This window comes from Pseudophryne corroboree, chromosome 1 (genome assembly GCF_028390025.1).
Source record: "Pseudophryne corroboree isolate aPseCor3 chromosome 1, aPseCor3.hap2, whole genome shotgun sequence".
Lineage (NCBI taxonomy): Eukaryota > Metazoa > Chordata > Amphibia > Anura > Myobatrachidae > Pseudophryne > Pseudophryne corroboree.
Window position 1 is genome coordinate 963,801,548 of NC_086444.1, and position 21,400 is coordinate 963,822,947.

Here is a 21,400-nt window from a genome sequence, read left to right on the forward strand (position 1 = left end):
TAAAAAAAAAACTCATGTCGACCTTGTTCCTGTCGACCTTGTGTCCATGTCGACCTTGTGTCCATGTCAACCTTGTGTCCATGTCGACCTAAGGTGTGTCGACCAATTGGCGTCGACCTAAGGCGTGTCGACCTTTGTGCTGTCGACCCTCAGTCCCAGACCCCTCTTTCGTGTATAGCACTTCTTGTGTATTAATAGATACTCCATTATTTTTGTGCACTTTATTGAAAAAGCAATAAAAACAGATAAATTAAATTAAAAAAAAATGATACATTTATGTAATTTCTACCACAATGGAAGGAATGCAACAGGATCTTTACTCATGTGTAAAAGTAATTTATCTTACCTTGGGTGAGCCATCTTTGTGAATTCCAACATCATTTGTTGCTATGCCTTTAACACTGCCATCTTCATGGAAAAGTACCTGAAAATATTGAAAGTAGACACTTTTGGATTAATACTTGAATCACAGGGGATCCAACTACCCACGATAGTGCCACGACCACAAAAAAAGGGAGGCGGTGGGGATTTTGGAAGGGTTTGGGTTTCACATTTTTAATCACCCCTATCCAATTAGCTCACTCGAAAAAAAAAAAAAATTCGGTTGAAAATACATAGGTCCTGTGAAAAGCCGTGGACCTATGTATTTTCGTGGCACTTATCGCAGATAAAACGGGCACTTATTGTGGATTATGCTTTGCAAAGGGGATAAGCGTCGGCTAATTGGATAGCCCCCAGCAAATCCATTATCCACAGTGTAGGATAATTGGGTACACCCCATAACTGGTAGCAACTGGATACCCCCCCATAACTGGAAGTATCCAGATTCAAAATTGCATCAAAAACACTATAGGCATAGAAGAAAAGAAAGAAGACACTAGCCTCCGCTGCTGCATAGCCAGGGTATATTTCAACACCAAGAGCCTCCGCCTGTTCGCCGAGCCAGCTGACAAAGTGTCCAAGTCTTACAATGTAATTGCCATGATTATTCATTGGAAGTCCTGAACGTACAGAAAAGAGGGTTAGTGTCTATGTACAGGGGCACTTCCTATACTCAAACAGGTTTGTTTTCTGTGGAGTGCAGAAAAAATGAAGATGATGCTCCTTCTCGGGGACACGCTTATGAAAAGTTACTTTAATAGAATTTTACTTGTATTCTTTCATAATTATACAATAAGCTAGGAGCAGCATATGACAATATTTTAACTTGAACATATATTGTTCATTAAAATTTGCAGTAGGATCTATTGTGCGGAAATGTAAGATTCTTGAAATATCAATATCATTTAAGAGAGTATCATAGTATGACTGTATTTCAGGAGGTCAATATTAAAAAATGATTTGTTGTTGGGTGAAGCTATCAGAGGCACATGAATGGTATAAATACCTTTTTCTGAAATGCCAGAATATCTCTCAGAATTATTTGAACTGAACATTTTTATATACTGCTAAACAGGTATTCGTAGCAATAAATTCTGATGGACAGGATAACAATCAAAACCACCCGAAGACATCTTTTCATAGGAAAGTGCCAAGTAACATCAGAAATACAATTGCAGTTTAGTAAGAAAATAGATATATTCATTCAGACAAACAGTAACAGACACATTTTGATTTTTTATCTTGTAGATATAATAAAAGAGTGATGCACTAATACCAGATATACACAGTCTAATAGACATAGAGAAGTATTTACGAAGACTTGCAGTAGCAAACATAACTCAGTGTAAACTGCCCACGGATATAATGACTGCACAGTGATAAGGGTAGTGGGGTGATGTCTACTTTCAGGGTTTCTGCCACTATGCGAGGGACAAATACTTGTAAAGTTCAGTTCAGAGTCCCTTTCAGAACGGCAGTCCTGTCTGCACAGACCGGGTGCCGCTCAAAGACGCATGTCTCGCCCACTCTGGGCTAATTCACAATGTAACCCGTTTGATTTCCCACTGATTACTTCAATAACTCTTGTGTGGGAGCCAATAATAGATAAAGAAATAGACTGACTAGTCAGTCGGCCATACCCATGGCTGGGTGATGTCCCCAGGGTGTGCGGTCCAATTATAGTGTCAGATAACATCAAACACGGCAGAAAGCCTTTCATAATAAGATACCTGTGAAAAATGAGGGGGGTAGGACGTGTAATACTCCTATGGGTGGAGTTACAATTACAGACAAATGATGTTCACAAAGAGGGGAGCCCGGTGGGAAAGTACCACTATTAGAAATGTAACAGGTATTGTAAGAGAAACATAGATAGGAGCCAGGCTCTGTTATTCAATATTAACCCCTGCAAATTAAAGTATAGAGGTGGCTAGATGAATACATAATATGATCTATATATATTTATTATTGTGGATATATAAACAAGCTAGGTATCACTAATATATATATTTATTAGTGTATATATCCAGTCATCCAGATCCCATTCTAAAGATGAATAGAAAGTACAGAGATCAGATATACAGTACACAATGTTGCATTGGAGCATTTACCAAATCGGCGATACAGACTGGGTAGTGTATACCTAGCCTTACAGCATGGGTTATAGGACTCAGCCAGATATGAGGTGCAGCAGAAAAATAATTTGTCCATAGCTTAGCAGAAACCAGTTCGTATGGAGGGTCTTCCATCCTACAGAGAACATATGCGACTTCCACTTTAGGAGTACAATGTTGTGTTGATAAGGTGCTTTTTAGGAGCCTTACCCGGGAGAATAGGCACTGGTATTCTGTGTTTTTCTGTCAGTATTCCAAACTTATCCCCAGTCACTTTGGTGTGCAGCGGTGCCTAGAAGAGTAGAATGGTGTCACTTGTAGTTTGTGCTCAGTCCCTTAAGAGTGCACGCCCTACACACATACACCCAAATCTGAATCTCTGTGCACATGCTACACCTGCCCCACCTGCAGTGCAACATGGTTTTGACCTGCCCCACCTGCAGTGCAACATGGTTTTGACCATTAGTGTGCTTTTTTAGTTTGCTAACAAATCTGAATAAGGCCCTCAATATTTAAATATAACATAATGGGAAGAACAAATGTGTAACATAACAGTACCATCTTAATGAAAGATAACTCCCCTAATTATTACCATCAGATATAATATTTCCTGTAATCCAGTCTACAGATTTCAGGTCGCAATCTGAATGTATATTAAAGTACATACCCCTCGCTCCTTCCAGTCAGGAAAAAGTTCATCCAGGGCTCGAGTCTCCACACAGGCTCCCGAAAGTGTGTGAGAACCAATCTGGGCTGCCTTTTCCACCAAACATACACGCAGTTCCTTATTACTCTCAGCCGCAAGCTGCTTCAACCGGATCGCTGCGGAGAGTCCTGCTGGACCTCCACCAACTACCACAACATCAGCTTCCTCTGCAAACCGTTCCATGCTCACCTCTAACACAGGAAAGCAGTGTATTAGTTACTAAAATGATCTTTAAAATAGGATTTTAGTACCTACCGGTAAATCCTTTTCTCCTAGTCCGTAGAGGATGCTGGGGACTCCAAAAAGGACCATGGGGTATAGACGGATCCGCAGGAGCTTGGGCACACTATAAAGACTTAAACTGGGTGTGAACTGGCTCCTCCCTCTATGCCCCTCCCTCAGACCTCAGTTAGAAAACTGTGCCCAGGAGAGACAGACATTTCGAGGAAAGAATTTATAAGTTAAACACAGTGAGTGTTATACCAGCTCACACCACGAACATACCGCAAGACACGGCCTTCAACAGAATACCAGCCCACGGTATGAAAAACATACAGCCATATGCTGAGCGAATATGTAACACAACCTGTGTGTCAACCCAACCACTAATAAGAAACCACATGCCAAGGCATGAACAACGTCAGCAATAGCCTGACATAGAAAAATCACCACAAAGCGCAACCAAAATCAATAACTGCAGACACAGTACGCACTGGGACGGGCGCCCAGCATCCTCTACGGACTAGGAGAAAAGGATTTACCGGTAGGTACTAAAATACTATTTTCTCTTACGTACTAGAGGATGCTGGGGGACTCCAAAAGGACCATGGGGTCTATACCAAAGCTCCAAAACGGGCGGGAGACTACGGACGACTCTGCAGCACCGAATGAGCAAACATGAGGTCCCCATCAACCAGGGTATCAAACCGGTAGAGCTTAGCAAAGGTGTTTGAAACCCGACAGAGTATCCGCTCGGCAAAGTTAACCCGCCGAGTCACCTCGGGCATCCGCCCAAGAAGAGCCCATCTTCTTAGTAGAATGGGTCTCTACCAACTTCGGTAACGGCAAACCAGCCGTAGAACTAACACGCCGAAACGTATCATAAATCCAACGTGTAACAGACTGCAGAGACGCAGGCGCCCCAAGCACGCTGGGAGCATACTGACAACAGAGCCTCCGTTACCACAAATTGAGCCCAATTTTCGACATAAACCTTCAAAGCCCTGAATACATCTAGAGACTTTGAATCAGCCCATGCTGAGGTCACCACAGGCATCAAAATAGGCAGACTTTTGATAAACCCCGAAACCTTTTCAGCAGAACTACTATCCGAGTTCTCAAATCTTTCCACTTGGAAGATCAAACAGGGACTGTTGTGAGACAAAGCCGCTACTTCCGACAACCGCCTCGCAGTTTCCCAAAGAGCAAACGCATGCCCACTCTCCAAGAGAGAAAATTTAACACAACCTGTAATAAAGGTTCCAGTCAGTGAGACACCAGAAACGCAACACCACGGCAAGATCCCACTGTGCCAATAGGGGCACAAATGGAGGTGGGGCGTTTTTTTTTTTTTTTTTAAACTAAGGCCAAACTGCCCTGAAACCCAAATACGGTAGTAAGGCTTTGCCGTTACTTCTTTCTAGCCTGAAAAAAATGTGGAAATGACCTCACTGGGAATACCCATTCGGACTAGGATATGGCGTTCAACCGCCACGCCGTCAAACACAGCCGCGGTAACTCCTGATACACGCCCGGAGCTTGTTGTAACAGTACCCCCGTAGAGGAAAATGCCAGTGATCTTATATGAACAAATCTTGAAGAACTGTATACCCAGCTCTCCCTGGCTAGACCGGAACAATAAGGAACGCCGGAACCTCCATTCTCCTTACGTTTATCACCTTCAGCAGAGTGAAAGCGGAGGAAACACATATACCGACTGAAAACACCCAAGGTGTCACAAGGTCGTCCCCCGCTATAGCTTGAGTGATCCTTGACCTGGAATCCTATTCCTGAGGTCTCTCGTTGAGGCGAGACGGCAACATGCCCAATTGAGACACTCCTCAAAGACTTGTAACTTCTGTGAAACTTCTCAATGACGACCGTTTTTCCCCCCGAATAAGGAGCGCATCTGTAGAGGAAATCTATTACTCCTTCGTTTACGTCCAGAACAAAGACTGCTAATATAACGTTTACCAGAATTTCCACTCGGTGGCTAACAATTTCAGCTTCTGCCATTGCCGCTTTCTTCCTTGTTCCGCCCTAGCGACTTACTTACTCCGCTGCTGTCAAGTCGTTCGACAGAATTAACACGGGCAGATCGTGAAGAATATGTTCGTTGAAAAACCGCTCTTAATTCAAGAAAGCTTAATGTAGACAAGCCTCGCAGCTTGACCTTTTTTCTCTGTAAATACTACCCATGTAAGGACTGCCCACCAGCCTCGGAGATCTGCACACATGGACACCAGGATCTAAACCTGGATCCCGAACCTTCGTCCCTCTAGGAGACGAGAACTGAGCAGACACCACAGGAGTGATATCCTGGCCATTAGAACAATATTCCGGTGTCTGCGCCGGTGAGACCCAGACCACATTCCCAACAGGTCCCATGAAAACCACACTAGCATTCAACCTGCTCACCGAAAAAAAGGCGTCTGAGGCCGCACCCAACTTCTTTATCAACGTAACATATTGATGAAGTGGCACTACAAATCTGATTCGACTCAGGATCCTCAGACCTCTTTTCCACAGGAAAACACAGAACTTCAACCGTTCAGTATCTACCCTGATACTATCTCCGACATCTGCGCCGTTGGGAACAACAGCCCATCCCTGTGTTGAAAACAGGCAGAGAGAAACAATGTATTGCACTACTTGTTTCTTGACCTCGCCCCACTCAGGCGAACATCTCCATATAGAATAACAATGGCTCCTACTATCGGAAGAAAACCATCATACTACCGTCACTCCCGTGAAATGGCCAAGACAATCCTGGAAAGCTGAATGCGTAGAACGACGCATGTAAAACCTTTTTTTTTTTTTTTTTTTTTTATATAACCGGGACAGGAGTACAAGGCCCTGAACCTGACGCACCCCTGGTATGGCGTTGTGTACTACCTCCCCTTCCAGAGGGGAGACGGCCAAATCCCTTAGAAAACCAGTGAGGGGAAACATCTGTACTCCAGAATGTCCCCCTGTGGATTCTATAAGTAATTCACCAGTCCTAGGGTATTCCTGGACTAACTGAAAGTAGTAACCGAGTCCTCACGGGAGCAGGGTCCCTCCACATAGACTCTGCGACCTGTGGTGTATGTGGTAGAAATAGAAATGACATCCACAAACCTAACCAGGCTGCAGAACTCTTACCTTTTTCACCTTTCACAGGATGTACAGAAAGGGAAAAAACAAAAAACTGTATTTAACCGATTAAAATGACTGCATCCCTCAAAGGAATGCGTCACTAACTGTTGCCAGGGAATCTAACTCCCGAAGTTAGACTTACCAGGAATATCCACCGAGATTGGCTGAACGGAGGTATCCCCCCAATCAGCGGTACACCATCCCAGAGAAAAACTCCAGTAACACACGGAGTCAGCCTCAGCAATCCCCCGGCCACACTACCTGTATACATACGACAGCCTGCCGCAAAATTATAGAGAGGATCCAACATAAGGAACCACCCTTCTCTCTTTAGGGTAAATCTATTTAATGACCTACCAAACACAAACACTCCCTCATGTGTCTGCAATACAAAAAGCCCACAGCATATAAAAATAATCATATCACTTAGCTTTCCTGTATACGATCCATTGAGACAGGGCCCCGTGTCGACCAGTCGTTGACTTTCACCATATTCCATCCGTGGCGGAAAGAGAATAACCCTTCGGACTTCCGGAGAGGGTGTGAGTCACAGCCGACCTAGAGCTTTATCAACAGAGCGATCAGCACATGAGAAGGAATACTATTACACCAGTATTCATCAGAAACATCATATGAATTATGAATCATATGAATATTGCAATACACATATAGCCACATATCCTAAATATATATAAAAGATATATATATATATATATATATATATATATATATAGATATATATATATATAATAAGAATTTACTTACCGATAATTCTATTTCTCATAGTCCGTAGTGGATGCTGGGACTCCGTCAGGACCATGGGGAATAGCGGGCTCCGCAGGAGACAGGGCACATCTAAAAAAGCTTTTAGGTCACATGGTGCGTACTGGCTCCTCCCCCTATGACCCTCCTCCAAGCCTCAGTTAGGTACTGTGCCCGGACGAGCGTACACAATAAGGAAGGATCTTGAATCCCGGGTAAGACTCATACCAGCCACACCAATCACACCGTACAACTTGTGATCTGAACCCAGTTAACAGTATGATAACACAAACGAAGTAGCCTCTGAACAGATGGCTCACAACAACAGTAATAACCCGATTTTTGTAACAATAACTATGTACAAGCATTGCAGACAATCCGCACTTGGGATGGGCGCCCAGCATCCACTACGGACTATGAGAAATAGAATTATCGGTAAGTAAATTCTTATTTTCTCTAACGTCCTAGTGGATGCTGGGACTCCGTCAGGACCATGGGGATTATACCAAAGCTCCCAAACGGGCGGGAGAGTGCGGATGACTCTGCAGCACCGAATGAGAGAACTCCAGGTCCTCTTTAGCCAGAGTATCAAATTTGTAAAATTTTACAAACGTGTTCTCCCCTGACCACGTAGCTGCTCGGCAAAGTTGTAATGCCGAGACTCCTCGGGCAGCCGCCCAGGATGAGCCCACTTTCCTTGTGGAATGGGCCTTTACAGATTTAGGCTGTGGCAGGCCTGCCACAGAATGTGCAAGTTGGATTGTACTACATATCCAACGTGCAATCGTCTGTTTAGACGCAGGAGCACCCAACTTGTTGGGTGCATACAATGTAAACAACGAGTCAGATTTTCTGACTCCAGCTGTCCTTGAAATATATATTTTTAATGCTCTGACAACGTCCAGTAACTTGGAGTCCTCCAAGTCGCTAGTAGCCGCAGGCACCACAATCGGCTGGTTCAAGTGAAATGCCGAAACCACCTTAGGGAGAAATTGAGGACGTGTCCTCAATTCTGCCCTGTCCGAATGGAATATCAGATATGGGCTTTTGTATGACAAAGCTGCCAACTCCGAAACTCTCCTGGCTGAAGCCAGGGCCAACAGCATGGTTACCTTCCATGTAAGGTATTTTAAATCTACCGATTTTAAAGGCTCAAACCAATGAGATTTGAGAAAATTTAGAACCACGTTCAAATCCCACGGTGCCACTGGAGGCACTATTGGGGGTTGTATATGTAGTACACCTTTGACAAAAGTTTGTACTTCAGGCACTGACGCCAATTCCTTCTGGAAGAAAATTGATAAGGCCGAAATTTGAACTTTAATGGACCCCAATTTGAGGCCCATAGACAATCCTGCTTGCAGGAAATGTAAGAATCGACCCAATTGAAATTCTTCCGTTGGAGCCTTCTTGGCCTCACACCACGCAACATATTTTCTCCAAATGCGGTGATAATGTTGTGCGGTCACTTCTTTCCTGGCTTTAATTAAAGTAGGAATAACTTCCTCAGGAATGCCCTTCTCTTTTAGAATCCGGCGTTCAACCGCCATGCCGTCAAACGCAGCCGCGGTAAGTCTTGGAACATACAAGGTCCCTGCTGAAGCAGATCCCTTCTTAGAGGTAGAGGCCACGGATCCTCCGTGAGCATCTCTTGAAGTTCCGGATACCAAGTTCTTCTTGGCCAGTCCGGAGCTACCAGTATTGTTCTTACTCCTCTTTTCCGTATAATTCTCAGTACCTTTGGTATGAGAGGCAGAGGAGGGAACACATACACTGACTGGTACACCCACGGTGTTACCAGAGCGTCCACAGCTATTGCCTGAGGGTCTCTTGACCTGGCGCAATACCTGTCCAATTTTTTGTTGAGGCGAGACGCCATCATGTCCACCTTTGGTTTTTCCCAACGGTTCACAATCATGTGGAAAACTTCTGGATGAAGTCCCCACTCTCCCGGGTGAAGGTCGTGTCTGCTGAGGAAATCTGCTTCCCAGTTGTCCACTCCCGGGATGAACACTGCTGACAGTGCTACGACATGATTCTCCGCCCAGCGCAGAATCCTTGCAGCTTCTGCCATTGCACTCCTGCTTCTCGTGCCGCCTTGTCGGTTTACGTGGGCGACTGCCGTGATGTTGTCGGACTGGATCAACACCGGCTGACCCTGAAGCAGCGATTTTGCCAGGCTTAGAGCATTGTAGATCGCTCTTAGCTCCAGTATATTTATGTGAAGAGACGTCTCCAGGTTTGACCACACGCCCTGGAAGTTTCTTCCCTTTGTGATTGCTCCCCAACCTCGTAGGCTGGCATCCGTAGTCACCAGGACCCAGTCCTGTATGCCGAATCTGCGGCCCACTAACAGATGGGCAGTCTGCAACCACCACAGGAGAGACAACCTTGTTCTCGGTGACAGTGTTATCCGCTGATGCATGTGCAGATGCGATCCGGACCATTTGTCCAGCAGATCCCACTGAAATGTTCGTGCATGGAATCTGCCGAATGGAATCGCTTCGTACGAAGCCACCATCTTTCCCAGGACTCTTGTGCATTGATGTACTGACACAGTTCCTGGTTTTAGGAGGTTCTTGACAAGTTCGGATAACTCCCTTGCTTTCTCTTCCGGGAGAAATACCTTTTTCTGAACCGTGTCCAGAATCATGCCCAGGAACAGCAGATGTGTTGTCGGGGTCAATTGAGATTTTGGAAGATTTAGAATCCACCCGTGTTGCTGAAGCACTACTTGTGTTAGCGCTACACCGACTTCCAGCTGTTCTCTGGACTTTGCCCTTATCAGGAGATCGTCCAAGTAAGGGATAATTAATACGCCTTTTCTTCGTAGAAGAACCATCATTTCGGTCATTACCTTGGTAAAGACCTGAGGGGCCGTGGACAACCCAAACGGCAGCGTTTGAAACGGATAATGACAGTCTTGTATCACGAACCTGAGATACCCTTGGTGTGAGGGGTAAATCGGGACATGTAGATAAGCATCTTTTATGTCCAAGGACACCATGAAGTCTCCTTCTTCCAGATTCGCTATCACTGCTCTGAGTGACTCCATCTTGAACTTGAATTTCTTTATGTACAGGTTCAAGGATTTCAGATTTAGAATAGGCCTTACCGAACCGTCCGGTTTCGGTACCACAAATAGTGTGGAATAATACCCCTTTCCCTGTTGTAGGAGGGGTACCTTGACTATCACCTGCTGAGAATACAGCTTGTGAATGGCTTCCAAAACCGACGTCCTTTCTGAGGGAGACGTTGGTAAAGCAGACTTTAGGAACCGGCGAGGGGGAGACCTTTCGAACTCCAGCATGTAACCCTGAGATACTATCTGCAGGACCCACGGGTCCACTTGTGAGTGAACCCATTGATTGCTGAAAATCTTGAGTCGACCCCCCACCGTTCCTGAGTCCGCTTGTAAAGCCCCAGCGTCATGCTGATGGCTTTGTAGAAGCCGGGGCGGGCTTCTGTTCCTGGGCAGGGGCTGCTTGCTGCCCTTTCTTACCCTTTCCTCTGCCTCGCGGCAGATAAGACTGTCCTATTGGTCGCTTTTTATAGGAGCGAAAGGACTGCGGCTGAAAAGACGGTGTCTTTTTCTGTTGGGAGGGGGTCTGAGGTAAAAAAGTGGATTTGCCGGCAGTTGCCGTGGCCACCAGGTCCGAAAGACCGACCCCAAACAATTCCTCTCCTTTATATGGCAATACTTCCATATGCCTCTTGGAATCCGCATCACCTGACCACTGTCGCGTCCATAAACTTCTTCTGGCAGATATGGACATCGCGCTTACTCTTGATGCTAGAGTACAAACATCCCTCTGAGCATCTCGCATATAAAGGAAAGCATCCTTTAATTGCTCTAGAGTCAATAAAATACTGTCCCTATCCAGGGTCTCAATATTTTCAGTCAGAGAATCCAACCACACTACCCCAGCACTGCACATCCAGGCTGAGGCTATTGCCGGTCGCAGTATAACACCAGTATGTGTGTATATACTCTTCAGTGTAGTTTCCAGCCTCCTATCTGCTGGATCCTTGAGGGCGGCCGTATCAGGAGACGGCAACGCCACTTGCTTTGATAAACGTGTGAGCGCCTTATCCACCCTAGGGGGTGTTTCCCAGCGCGCCCTAACCTCTGGTGGGAAAGGGTATAATGCCAATAACTTCTTGGAAATTAGCAGTTTTCTATCGGGGTTAACCCACGCTTCATCACACACGTCATTCAATTCCTCTGATTCTGGAAAAAATACAGGTAGTTTTTTCACCCCCCACATAATACCCCTTTTTGAGGTACCAGCAGTATCAGAGATCTGCAAAGCCTCCTTCATTGCCGTGATCATATAACGTGTGGCCCTATTGGAAAATACGTTTGTTTCTTCACCGTCGACACTAGATTCATCTGTGTCGGTACCCGTGTCGACTGACTGAGGTAAAGGACGTTTTACAGCCCCTGACGGTGTCTGAGACGCCTGAACCGGTACTAACTGGTTTGCCGGGCGTCTTATTTCGTCAACTGACTTTTGTAATGTGCTGACATTATCACGTAATTCCATAACTAAAGCCATCCATTCCGGTGTCGACTCCCTAGGGGGTGACATTACCATCATCGGCAATTGCTCTGCCTCCACACCAACATCGTCCTCATACATGTCGACACACACGTACCGACACACAGCAGCCACACAGGGAATGCTCTAATCGAAGACAGGACCCCCTAGCCCTTTGGGGAGACAGAGGGAGAGTTTGCCAGCACACACCAAAAGCGCTATAAATGTATATAAACAACCCTAGAAGGTGTTGTTTACTATATATGCGCTCTTAATATATAAATATCGCCAATTTATGCCCCCCTTCTCTTTGTTACCCTGTTTCTGTAGTGCAGTGCAGGGGAGAGACCTGGGAGCCTTCCTCACCAGCGGAGCTGAGCAGGAAAATGGCGCTGAGTGCTGAGGAGAATAAGCTCCGCCCCTTTTTCGGCGGGCTTTTCCCCGGTTTTTAAGAAACTGGCCTGGGTTAAAATACATACATATAGCCTTAATGGCTATATGTGATGTATTTATTTTGCCACTAAAGGTAATTATATTGCTGCCCAGGGCGCCCCCAGCAGCGCCCTGCACCCTCCGTGACTGAGTCAGTGAGCCGTGTGACAACAATGGCGCACAGCTGCCGTGCGCTACCTTCAAGAAGACTGAGGAGTCTTCTGCCGCCTGCTTTCCGGACCTCCGTTCTGCCGTCTCTTCAGCGTCTGTAAGGGGGATCGGCGGCGCGGCTCCGGGACGAACCCCAGGCTGACCTGTGTTCCGACTCCCTCTGGAGCTAAGTGTCCAGTAGCCTAAGACTCCAATCCATCCTGCACGCAGGTGAGTTGGAAATCTCTCCCCTAAGTCCCTCGATGCAGTGATCCTGTTGCCAGCAGGAATCACTGAGATTGAAACCTAAAAAAAAACTTTTCTAAACAGCTCTTTAGGAGAGCCACCTAGATTGCACCCTCTCGGACGGGCACAAAAACCTAACTGAGGCTTGGAGGAGGGTCATAGGGGGAGGAGCCAGTACGCACCATGTGACCTAAAAGCTTTTTTAGATGTGCCCTGTCTCCTGCGGAGCCCGCTATTCCCCATGGTCCTGACGGAGTCCCAGCATCCACTAGGACGTTAGAGAAATATATATATATATATATATATATATATATATATATATATATATATATATATATATATATATATATAATCAGATTGTCCCGAGCCTTCTGGCCCCCAGTGACATTAATGTGGTCCGAACGTGTATGACCATGTACTGAAAAGCCCCAGTTGTGGATCTACCAGGAAACATTATAGTCGACAGAAAACCCCAGTATTCGTCGACAGCAGGGATTAGTAACCAGGGAAAATTACCGTCTTGCGACCCCAAGGGGTCCGAGGGAAGTAACGTTCAACTTTATATACACAGGTATAAGTCATATACAGCATGTCCAGTTACCCCCGGTGACAACAGTTGGTGCCGACAGGGTCACCCACATACCATTGTGTCCCCCATAAACATATACTTCTTATCTGTAGCAAGTACCCACGTGCGTCGGCGATGCCGACAGTAAACCCATATGTGTTTATAACCGAACACTCACGCCTGTCGACACAAGTGTACTAAACTGGGTATTTTTGACAGGGAGCACACAAAAACTACACACAAGAATGATTGCATGCCCAATCCTAAGTCAACTAGTGTTATATATGAGTATACACCACTAAAACACAGTGCCCCCCCCTTGTTTGTGCAATACATACATCTTGGCGGGGAAAGGGGAAAAAAATGGCGCTGACCCTGTTTGTGTGAGAGCTAAGCCCCGCCCCCCTCTGCGCGCTATAGCTCCTTATATCCCAGATATACAGGTCTGGCCCATATATAGTGTAAACACACTATATCATATGAAACTAATGCTGCTCAGGGCGCCCCGTACCCAAGCAAGCCCTTCAGCATGTGGGCGCACCGGCGTGCAGTGCGCCCGCAGGCTGTAAATGGCGGGGGTAACGGCCGCGGCGTCCGGGGAACGTTTGCCCCTCTTCTCCCCACTCAGTAACTGCTGCTCAGGGCGCTCCCCCCCCCAGCGCCCTGCACCCATGGAAGCCGGCGGCGCTGGAGGAAGTGGCGCGTAGTGCGCTATAAGCCGCCGGCGGGGTCCGGGACACGGAGCCCCAGCCCCTCACTACCATACAGCGCTAGTAGAAATAAAACCTGTACCTTGCTGCCCAGGGCGCTCCCCTCCCCCCGGCGCCCTGCACCCGTGGAAGCCGGCGGCGGGAGATCAAAGGCGCGTAGCGCGCTGTTGCTGGCGGGAGTATGAGACACGGTGCCAAGGCACCGAAAAAAAAAAACTTTCACTGCCAGCCCTTTCCAGAAAACAGTAATTTGCTGCCCAGGGCGCTCCCCCCCCCCCCATCCCAGCGCCCTGCACCCCGAGAGTGCTGTTGGTGTGTGGGAGCATGGAGCGCAGCGCGACCGCTGTACCTCCGTTACTGAAGTCTTCTGCTGTCTGAAGTCTTCTGTTCACATACTCACCCGGCTTCTTTCTTCTGGCTTCTGTGAGGGGGGTGACGGCGTGGCTCCGGGAACAAGCAGCTAGGCGCACCAAGTGATCGAACCCTCTGGAGCTAATGGTGTCCAGTAGCCGAGAAGCAGAGCCTTTGAACTAAGAAGAAGTAGGTCCTGCTTCTCTCCCCTCAGTCAGACGCTGCAGGAAGCCTGTAGCCAGCAGGTCTACCTGAAAATAAAAAACCTAACAAAGTCTTTCAGAGAAACTCAGGAGAGCTCCCCTAGTGTGTGTCCCATCACTCCTGGGCACAAAGTCTAACTGAGGTCTGGGGGAGGGGCATAGAGGGAGGAGCCAGTTCACGTCTTTATAGTGTGCCCAAGCTCCTGCGGATCAGTCTATACCCCATGGTCCTTTTGGAGTCCCCAGCATCCTCTAGGACGTAAGAGAAAATATTATTTTAATTGTAACTCAAACTTACATACATGATAAAACAATAACAAGAACATGCTATTTTTACTTTGTTCGAACTGTAATTATTTACCACTAAGGTGCATGAGCATCAAGGCTAAAGCCCATGATAAATGGTGAGAAATCAGAAATGATAGTGTGATAATCATTTTATTATGATATATGGTTGATGCATAACACGATCTTCAGAGGTGCCGACATAGCCCCAGGATTGAGCATACTAACCAAAATGACACCATAATTACATCATGGAAAATGGTGCAATTAAGAAGCATATTCAACTCACAGACAGACAATGTACTTGATCTGAACTGTTCACCAAAAACAAATATGGTATCTATAAATCAAATGACCGTAGTTGTTGCATTGTTAAGCACTATAGGCAGGATCTAATAGCATCGAAGTTTGCCGGAGGTGCGGTCCGAACATGGACCTTTTTTTAAAGGGGCAGTCATTTACAAAGCATGGTTTTGCCTTGTAAATGACTGCTACTTTAAAAAAAAAAAAAAAACATCCGAGTTTGTCCGGCATCCCGCACCTCCGGCAAACTCGGACACTATCACGTCGTGCCTGTTAAGTGAAAGAAGAAAATACCTTCCCATCTCTTGTCCTGCTCGCGGGAGCAGATGGTATAATGTGTGGTAATTTTTGGCACGGAGGATGAAGAACATCTCCTGACGCAGAACGTGGGCAGAAACGTCTTCAGAGGCTTTAAGTAATGTAAGCAGTGATGTGCTGTATGGAGAAAGTCATACAACAATATAACATCATTACATTTTCATTATAATAACTTAACAATATGAACAAAATAGAGGTTTTGTATCATAATCCCACTATACCTCCACTTAGCAGAAAGATGAGGAGTGGTGACCAGGACAGCTTCTGTTTACTGTCACTGAACCTGGTAGGATCAATTCAAAACTAAGGGATACATTTTCCATGAGGCAGTTTTCAACGCCACCGCGTCTTCGCTTTTCACAACACTGGATTTAAAGGGTGTAATATTATTAAGTACAAAACACACCTGGTTTGTATTTAATCATTTTACTGCCCAATTAAATGCTGCGGCTTTGAAAACCACTGTATAGTAAATTTACCAGCAAGTGACAAGAAGTTGGCTGCCAGGGTTGAGGTCGAGAATCACTGTTCTACTGGATCAACTAGATTGTTTTTTTCTGCAGTAAGCAGTTTTTGTTCCCAGTAAAGAAGAAAATATTTTGCGAGAACAGAGGTGGATAGGGATGTACTAAAAGGATGATCACAGAAAGGGATGATCGGGATGATTGCCTGTAGTTCCTATTCACACCTCTAGATGTCACTATACTCATCCCACGTAAATAAAAAAAAGATATAGCCATTATCCCACTGGAAACGCATAGAAAACAGTCCCAGGTATGTATATCTGCGCTAAAAACATGATCATCCCACATAAATAAAAAAAGATATAGCCATCATCCCACTGGAAACGCATAGAAAACAGTCCCAGGTATGTATATCTGCGCTAAAAACGTGATCATCCCACATAAATAAAAAAGATATAGCCATCATCCCACTGGAAACGCATAGAAAACAGTCCCAGGTATGTATATCTGCGCTAAAAACGTGATCATCCCACGTAAATAAAAAAGATATAGCCATCATCCCACTGGAAACGCATAGAAAACAGTCCCAGGTATACGGAAATGTGATTATAACGCGGTCATCCAATGTAAATTTTAATCAATTTTTATACAGTTTATAAAACAGAAATTAGGTGTACTTTAACACCTTATGCAATGGTATGTGTATGTGTACATATATTATACTATATAATAAATGTGGGATAATGTACTTTTTACTGCAAATTATAAAGATATTATAAGTCACTTTTCGGGCCTGACTTACATAAAATTTGATGTTATATGATGTTTTTTTTTTTTGTTAATCTTTAAATTAAGTAAAAAATTCTGACATCTAGTGTCTTGGAGGTGAACTGCATGTAATCATCCCGATCATCCCTTTCTGTGATCATCCTTTTAGTACATCCCGGTGGATATATATGCTATTGCACTAGAAGGCACCATTGTTTCTTTGATTATATATTTATTATATTATATAAAGCAGTTTTCAGCAGAGGACATACAGTCCTGTTTAGCACACCACAAACGTGTGCGATATTGCCAACGTACTTTTATTTAATTAGCAACCATATCATTAGACTGATAACTTAATTACAATGACAACCAAATGTTCAGAGTTGAAAAAGAGATGTATGCCAGAAGTCTTTTAACTGATGCTAATGAAGGGACACTGACAAAAAAAACCCACCTCACTGGACATGTTATATTTCTATTACAGAACAAAAGCCCTTGATGGGTCAGCTGTGCAGTAGGCAGACGCAGTGCCCTCTACCCTGGCCTGATACGCTCAGGTAATAGTCACTCCCCTGACAGGAGTAGTGGGCAATACTAGTCTTATCAGCAAGATCTATAGTAAGGAGTCACCTGTATGAGGGGATAGCCTACCACACACAGGGACCTCATACTGTACGTCTCCATAGCTTACACTAGAAATCAGTTACACAATGAAGAGTATGGAGTGAATTATTCCCCATGCAGCTGCTTCCAGCACAGGCGTCAGGCTGTGCTCTGCAGCACTCTGTACACAGACACACATGCATGCTTATATGAGTGACCTTTACCCTAGTTTAGGATACGTGCTCAGTAGGGGGGAGTAGCAGAGGTGCTACAGCTAATACATATGTATGCCAGGCAGGGACACATCCCCAACCCCCTCTCCCGCATTATAGCAATACATGGCACACGCAGCCTAGCATCTGATTACCCGTCTGTACCCAGAGCATACATGAGGGGAACAGACACATACAAACACGCATGCATACGTGGGCGTGCCACACAAGGACAAGGTGCGCAAGCGTATGCTCTCCAGCTGCTGTGGCATTACAAACGCAGGGAAGGAATGCTGGGACTTGCAGTGCCACGGCTGCAAAAGTAAATCACCTTAGCTGGGCGGGTGACAGCAGCCCTCCGGCGAACAGATCATTAGCTACACTGTATACTTACAGAGAGGCAGCATGATGAGGGCAGATTACGGGGTCACACACTACCAGCTGGGTACAGCGGGTGCCTGGTTACCTCTCCCTGATCTAGGGAACTGCTGCGTACTACTGTCACAGTGCCACCCAAGTTCAGGCAGCCTCTCATCGCGCATGAGCGAATGCAGCGCACAGGCCGCCGGGAAACATAGTCCTGTAGGTGATCCGAGGTAAAGAAACAGAACTAACAACCATAGAGAGGAGCGTGACGGCCGGAGAGTCTACAGCCTGTCGTGTAATGCAACAACGCCACCTCTCGGTACAGGAAAGGGGCTCCGTGATTGTCAGTATTTCGGCCTTTTTGATTGGCTATACTGCAGGTTCAGTGATTGGCTGTACTGCGTGATTGGTTGTGGTGTACGGTGAGCTCTGTGATTGGCTGTGGCCGTTTCCAGTCCGCGCTTCTGTTGTTTGTTTTGACCCTGGTCCCGGGAATATTACTTATCATTGCTGCCGCTACTGCGCGCGCTCTGTGCTATGGCCGGAGTGGGGATACGTGGAGAACAGGGGGACCCTCAGGAGATGCTGGAGGAGGTGGAACTGCAGATTGATGATGTGAGTGTGAGCGGGGTCTGGTGGGCACATAGCGGCAAATGCATACCTCCCAACATGACACTCTCCAGGAGGGACACAGTGCTCTGCTTCTGGACTTTTCTCTTTGTATGATTGCCAGCACCTATTTTGAACAGGTTAATGGATAAGAAAGGTGTTTCACTACAGGTGCCGGCAATCATACAGTAAGAGGGAAGTCCAGGAGCAGAGCATTCTGCCCCTCCTGGAGAGGGTCATGTTGGGAGGTATGGCAAATGTAAATGTGTCCCGGGTAGGCGGAAGAGGTGGTTGTACGTGTGCAGCACTATTTGCCTATTTAGCTTGCTGGAGGGTAGATGTACAGTATGAAGTAGTAAAAAGAGTGGAGAAGTGAGTCAGTAAAGAAGTTGCCCTTGGCTATACTTGCCTACCTGACCCTCTCCATGAGGGAGAAAATGCTCTGTTCCTGGACTTTCCTGGTAATGTATGATTGCCATCACCTGTGGTGAAACACAGCATTTTCTCCCTCATAAAGAGGGTCAGGTAGGCAAGTATGCGGCATTGGCATCCAATCTTCTGCTGCCAATAAGTTTATAGAATGCACTTGATAAATGTTGCTGCAAAGCTGATTGGTTGCTATGGCTAACTTCTGCACTGGCTAACTTCCCCACACTTTTCACTGCTTCATACATCTCTCCCTATGGCTCTCCAGCAAGTGTGTGGTACTACAAGTCGCAGCATTACTTTAGGTCCACAAGAGCTGGTAGGTTGTCATAGGCTAACAGCTGTGTTCCGCACCCTGTCTGTCCTGTAGCACGTCACCCAGCTTTTTGCATACTCATCAAGTTAACTAGTGCCACAAATACATTTGCACACATACTCCTCTTGGAATTCTTTGCACAGGGTGACTGGTGTAATTGTTCCTAGAGAAATCTTACTATCCCTATGGGCATACCGAGGATGTATTTGATTTTGCAGTGCTCCCAGCAGGATGCCTTAAATCCTCATGCAAGGGTAAGTGGAAATACGCATTGATTACCGGCGGATGGGATCCCAGCTGTCATGATCCCGGCAGCGGGGTGAGAGCTAGAAAGCCTCTTGCGGGCACGGTGGCTCGTCATGGACATCCACAGAGGGAGAATAGCCTGTGTCGCCTATATTTTGACAGCAGTATTTCACCCCCTGTTGGTATTCCGTCATCGGCTTTGTAACCGCCGGGATCCCGACTATCGAACTTGAAGGAGTCCACTAGCGATACCACATTGTAGGCAGTCGTTAGTGGAGGTGCACTAGCTGACTTCTTCCTGAAGTCCCTATCATCTCGACAGTTTTGAGGGGGCTGAACTCAAGGTTATTGTGGCTGCACGACTGGGCCAACCGGTCTACTTCCTGTCTATAGGCCGATTCGTCCCCGTCCTTGATGAGGCTGATGACTGTGGTGTGGTTGGCGAATTTGATGACCTTTACTGATTGCGCCTCTGAGGTGCAGTCATTTGTGTACAGGGAGAAGAGCAGGGGTGAGAGGACACAGCCCTGAGGGGCCCCTTTACTAATGGACCGTGCTTGAAAGGTGAATTCCCCCACTTTCACCACCTGTGTCCTATCTGTCAGGAAGTCTACTATCCAGGAACAGGTAGCTTCTGGGACCCCTAGGCAAAGTAATTTGGGGTGGAGGATGCTGGGGACGAGTGTATTGAAGGCCAAGCTAAAATCGACAAACGGGACCCTCGCGTAGGTAACGGGAATGCCCTGAATGTAGTGCAGGCCCAGGTTGACTGCAACCTTGACACAGCGATTCGATCAAAAAAGGGGGGCCAGTCACAGTTTTCAGGTGATTCAAAACCAGACACTCGAACGTTTTCATGACCACAGACGTCAGTGCTATCGGTCAGTAGTCATTCGGGTTTGTGATAGTGGACCTTTTGAGGCAGGAATGGACTTTCTGTAGCTCCAGCGATTTGTTGAAGATCTTGGTGAATATGAGGGCGAGCTGACCCGCACATGCTCTCAGGGCAGATGGTGACATTCCGTCAGGACCTGGAGCTTTCCTGGGTTTCGCCCTTTTGAACAGTGCCTCCACCTCTTCTTGGGCGACTTGCAGTGCCTGGAGTTGGCCGTCGGCGTTCGGGGCATCGTAGAGGTGATTGCTTGGGTCGCAGGGGGACTTCTTTTGTGAACCTGCAATAAAAGTGGTTCAGCTAGTCTGCTAGGTCTTGGTGCATGGTGGTGAACTTCAATGTTTTCTTGTACTTGGTTATGGAGTGCATTCCTTTCCATACAGATACGGGGTCATTGGTGGAGAGATTGTTTGTCAGCTTGTCAGAGAACCGCTTTTTTGCTAGCCTGATTTCTTTAGTCAGAGTTCCTAGTTCGGTTGCATAGTGTTCTGTCACCGCTGCTATAGGCCTCCTCTTTGGCCCAACGAAGTTGCTTGAGCTGGGCGTTGAACCAGGGCTTGTTGTTGTAAATGCGTTAAGTCTTGGTAGGTACACACATGTCCTCACAGTAGCTGATGTAGGATGTGACAGTGTCTGTCAGGTCGGTTGCCAAGGCTTCGAAGACCCCCCATTAGGTGCAGTCGAAGCAGGCCTGGAGCTTCATCTTGGCCTCGGTCCATTTCCTAACAGTCTTGATGACAGGCTTAACCGCTCTCGGCTTCTGTGTATAGGTAGGGAGTAGGCGGACGAGGCAGTGGTCAGATAGGCAGAGTGCAGCACGTAGAGGGAGTAGCAGAGGTGCTACAGCTAATGCTTGAGGATAGTGTAGCAGTGGTCAAGGGTGCGCCCTTCCCTAGTGGGACACGTGACTTGTTTGTACTTGGGTAGCTCCTGTTGAAGTCGCCCACTATAAGCAGAGAGTCTGGGTGTTTTTGTTCTATGTCTGATATGCATACGGTCAAGTGGTGTAGGGCTTCGTTCACGCAGGCGAGGGGGAAGATGTACACTCCTACAAGGACAATTGAGGCA

General features: G+C 46.5%; 1 protein-coding gene across 1 annotated transcript in view; it reads right to left on the minus strand.

Annotated features, from left to right (window-relative positions):
• The window catches only part of ETFDH (electron transfer flavoprotein dehydrogenase), a 56,013-nt gene extending 37,855 nt beyond the window's left edge, over positions 1 to 18,158 (minus strand). Inside the window, exons 1-6 of the mRNA XM_063920472.1 lie at positions 17,872 to 18,158; positions 15,404 to 15,544; positions 3,163 to 3,392; positions 2,706 to 2,787; positions 883 to 1,001; positions 347 to 424 (exon numbers count right to left, since the gene is read on the minus strand). Coding sequence (XP_063776542.1) covers positions 347 to 424; positions 883 to 1,001; positions 2,706 to 2,787; positions 3,163 to 3,392; positions 15,404 to 15,544; positions 17,872 to 17,884 — 663 coding nt within the window. The 5' untranslated portion in view covers positions 17,885 to 18,158. The remainder of the gene's footprint in view (positions 1 to 346; positions 425 to 882; positions 1,002 to 2,705; positions 2,788 to 3,162; positions 3,393 to 15,403; positions 15,545 to 17,871) is intronic.
• Between the last annotated feature and the right edge of the window lie 3,242 nt (positions 18,159 to 21,400).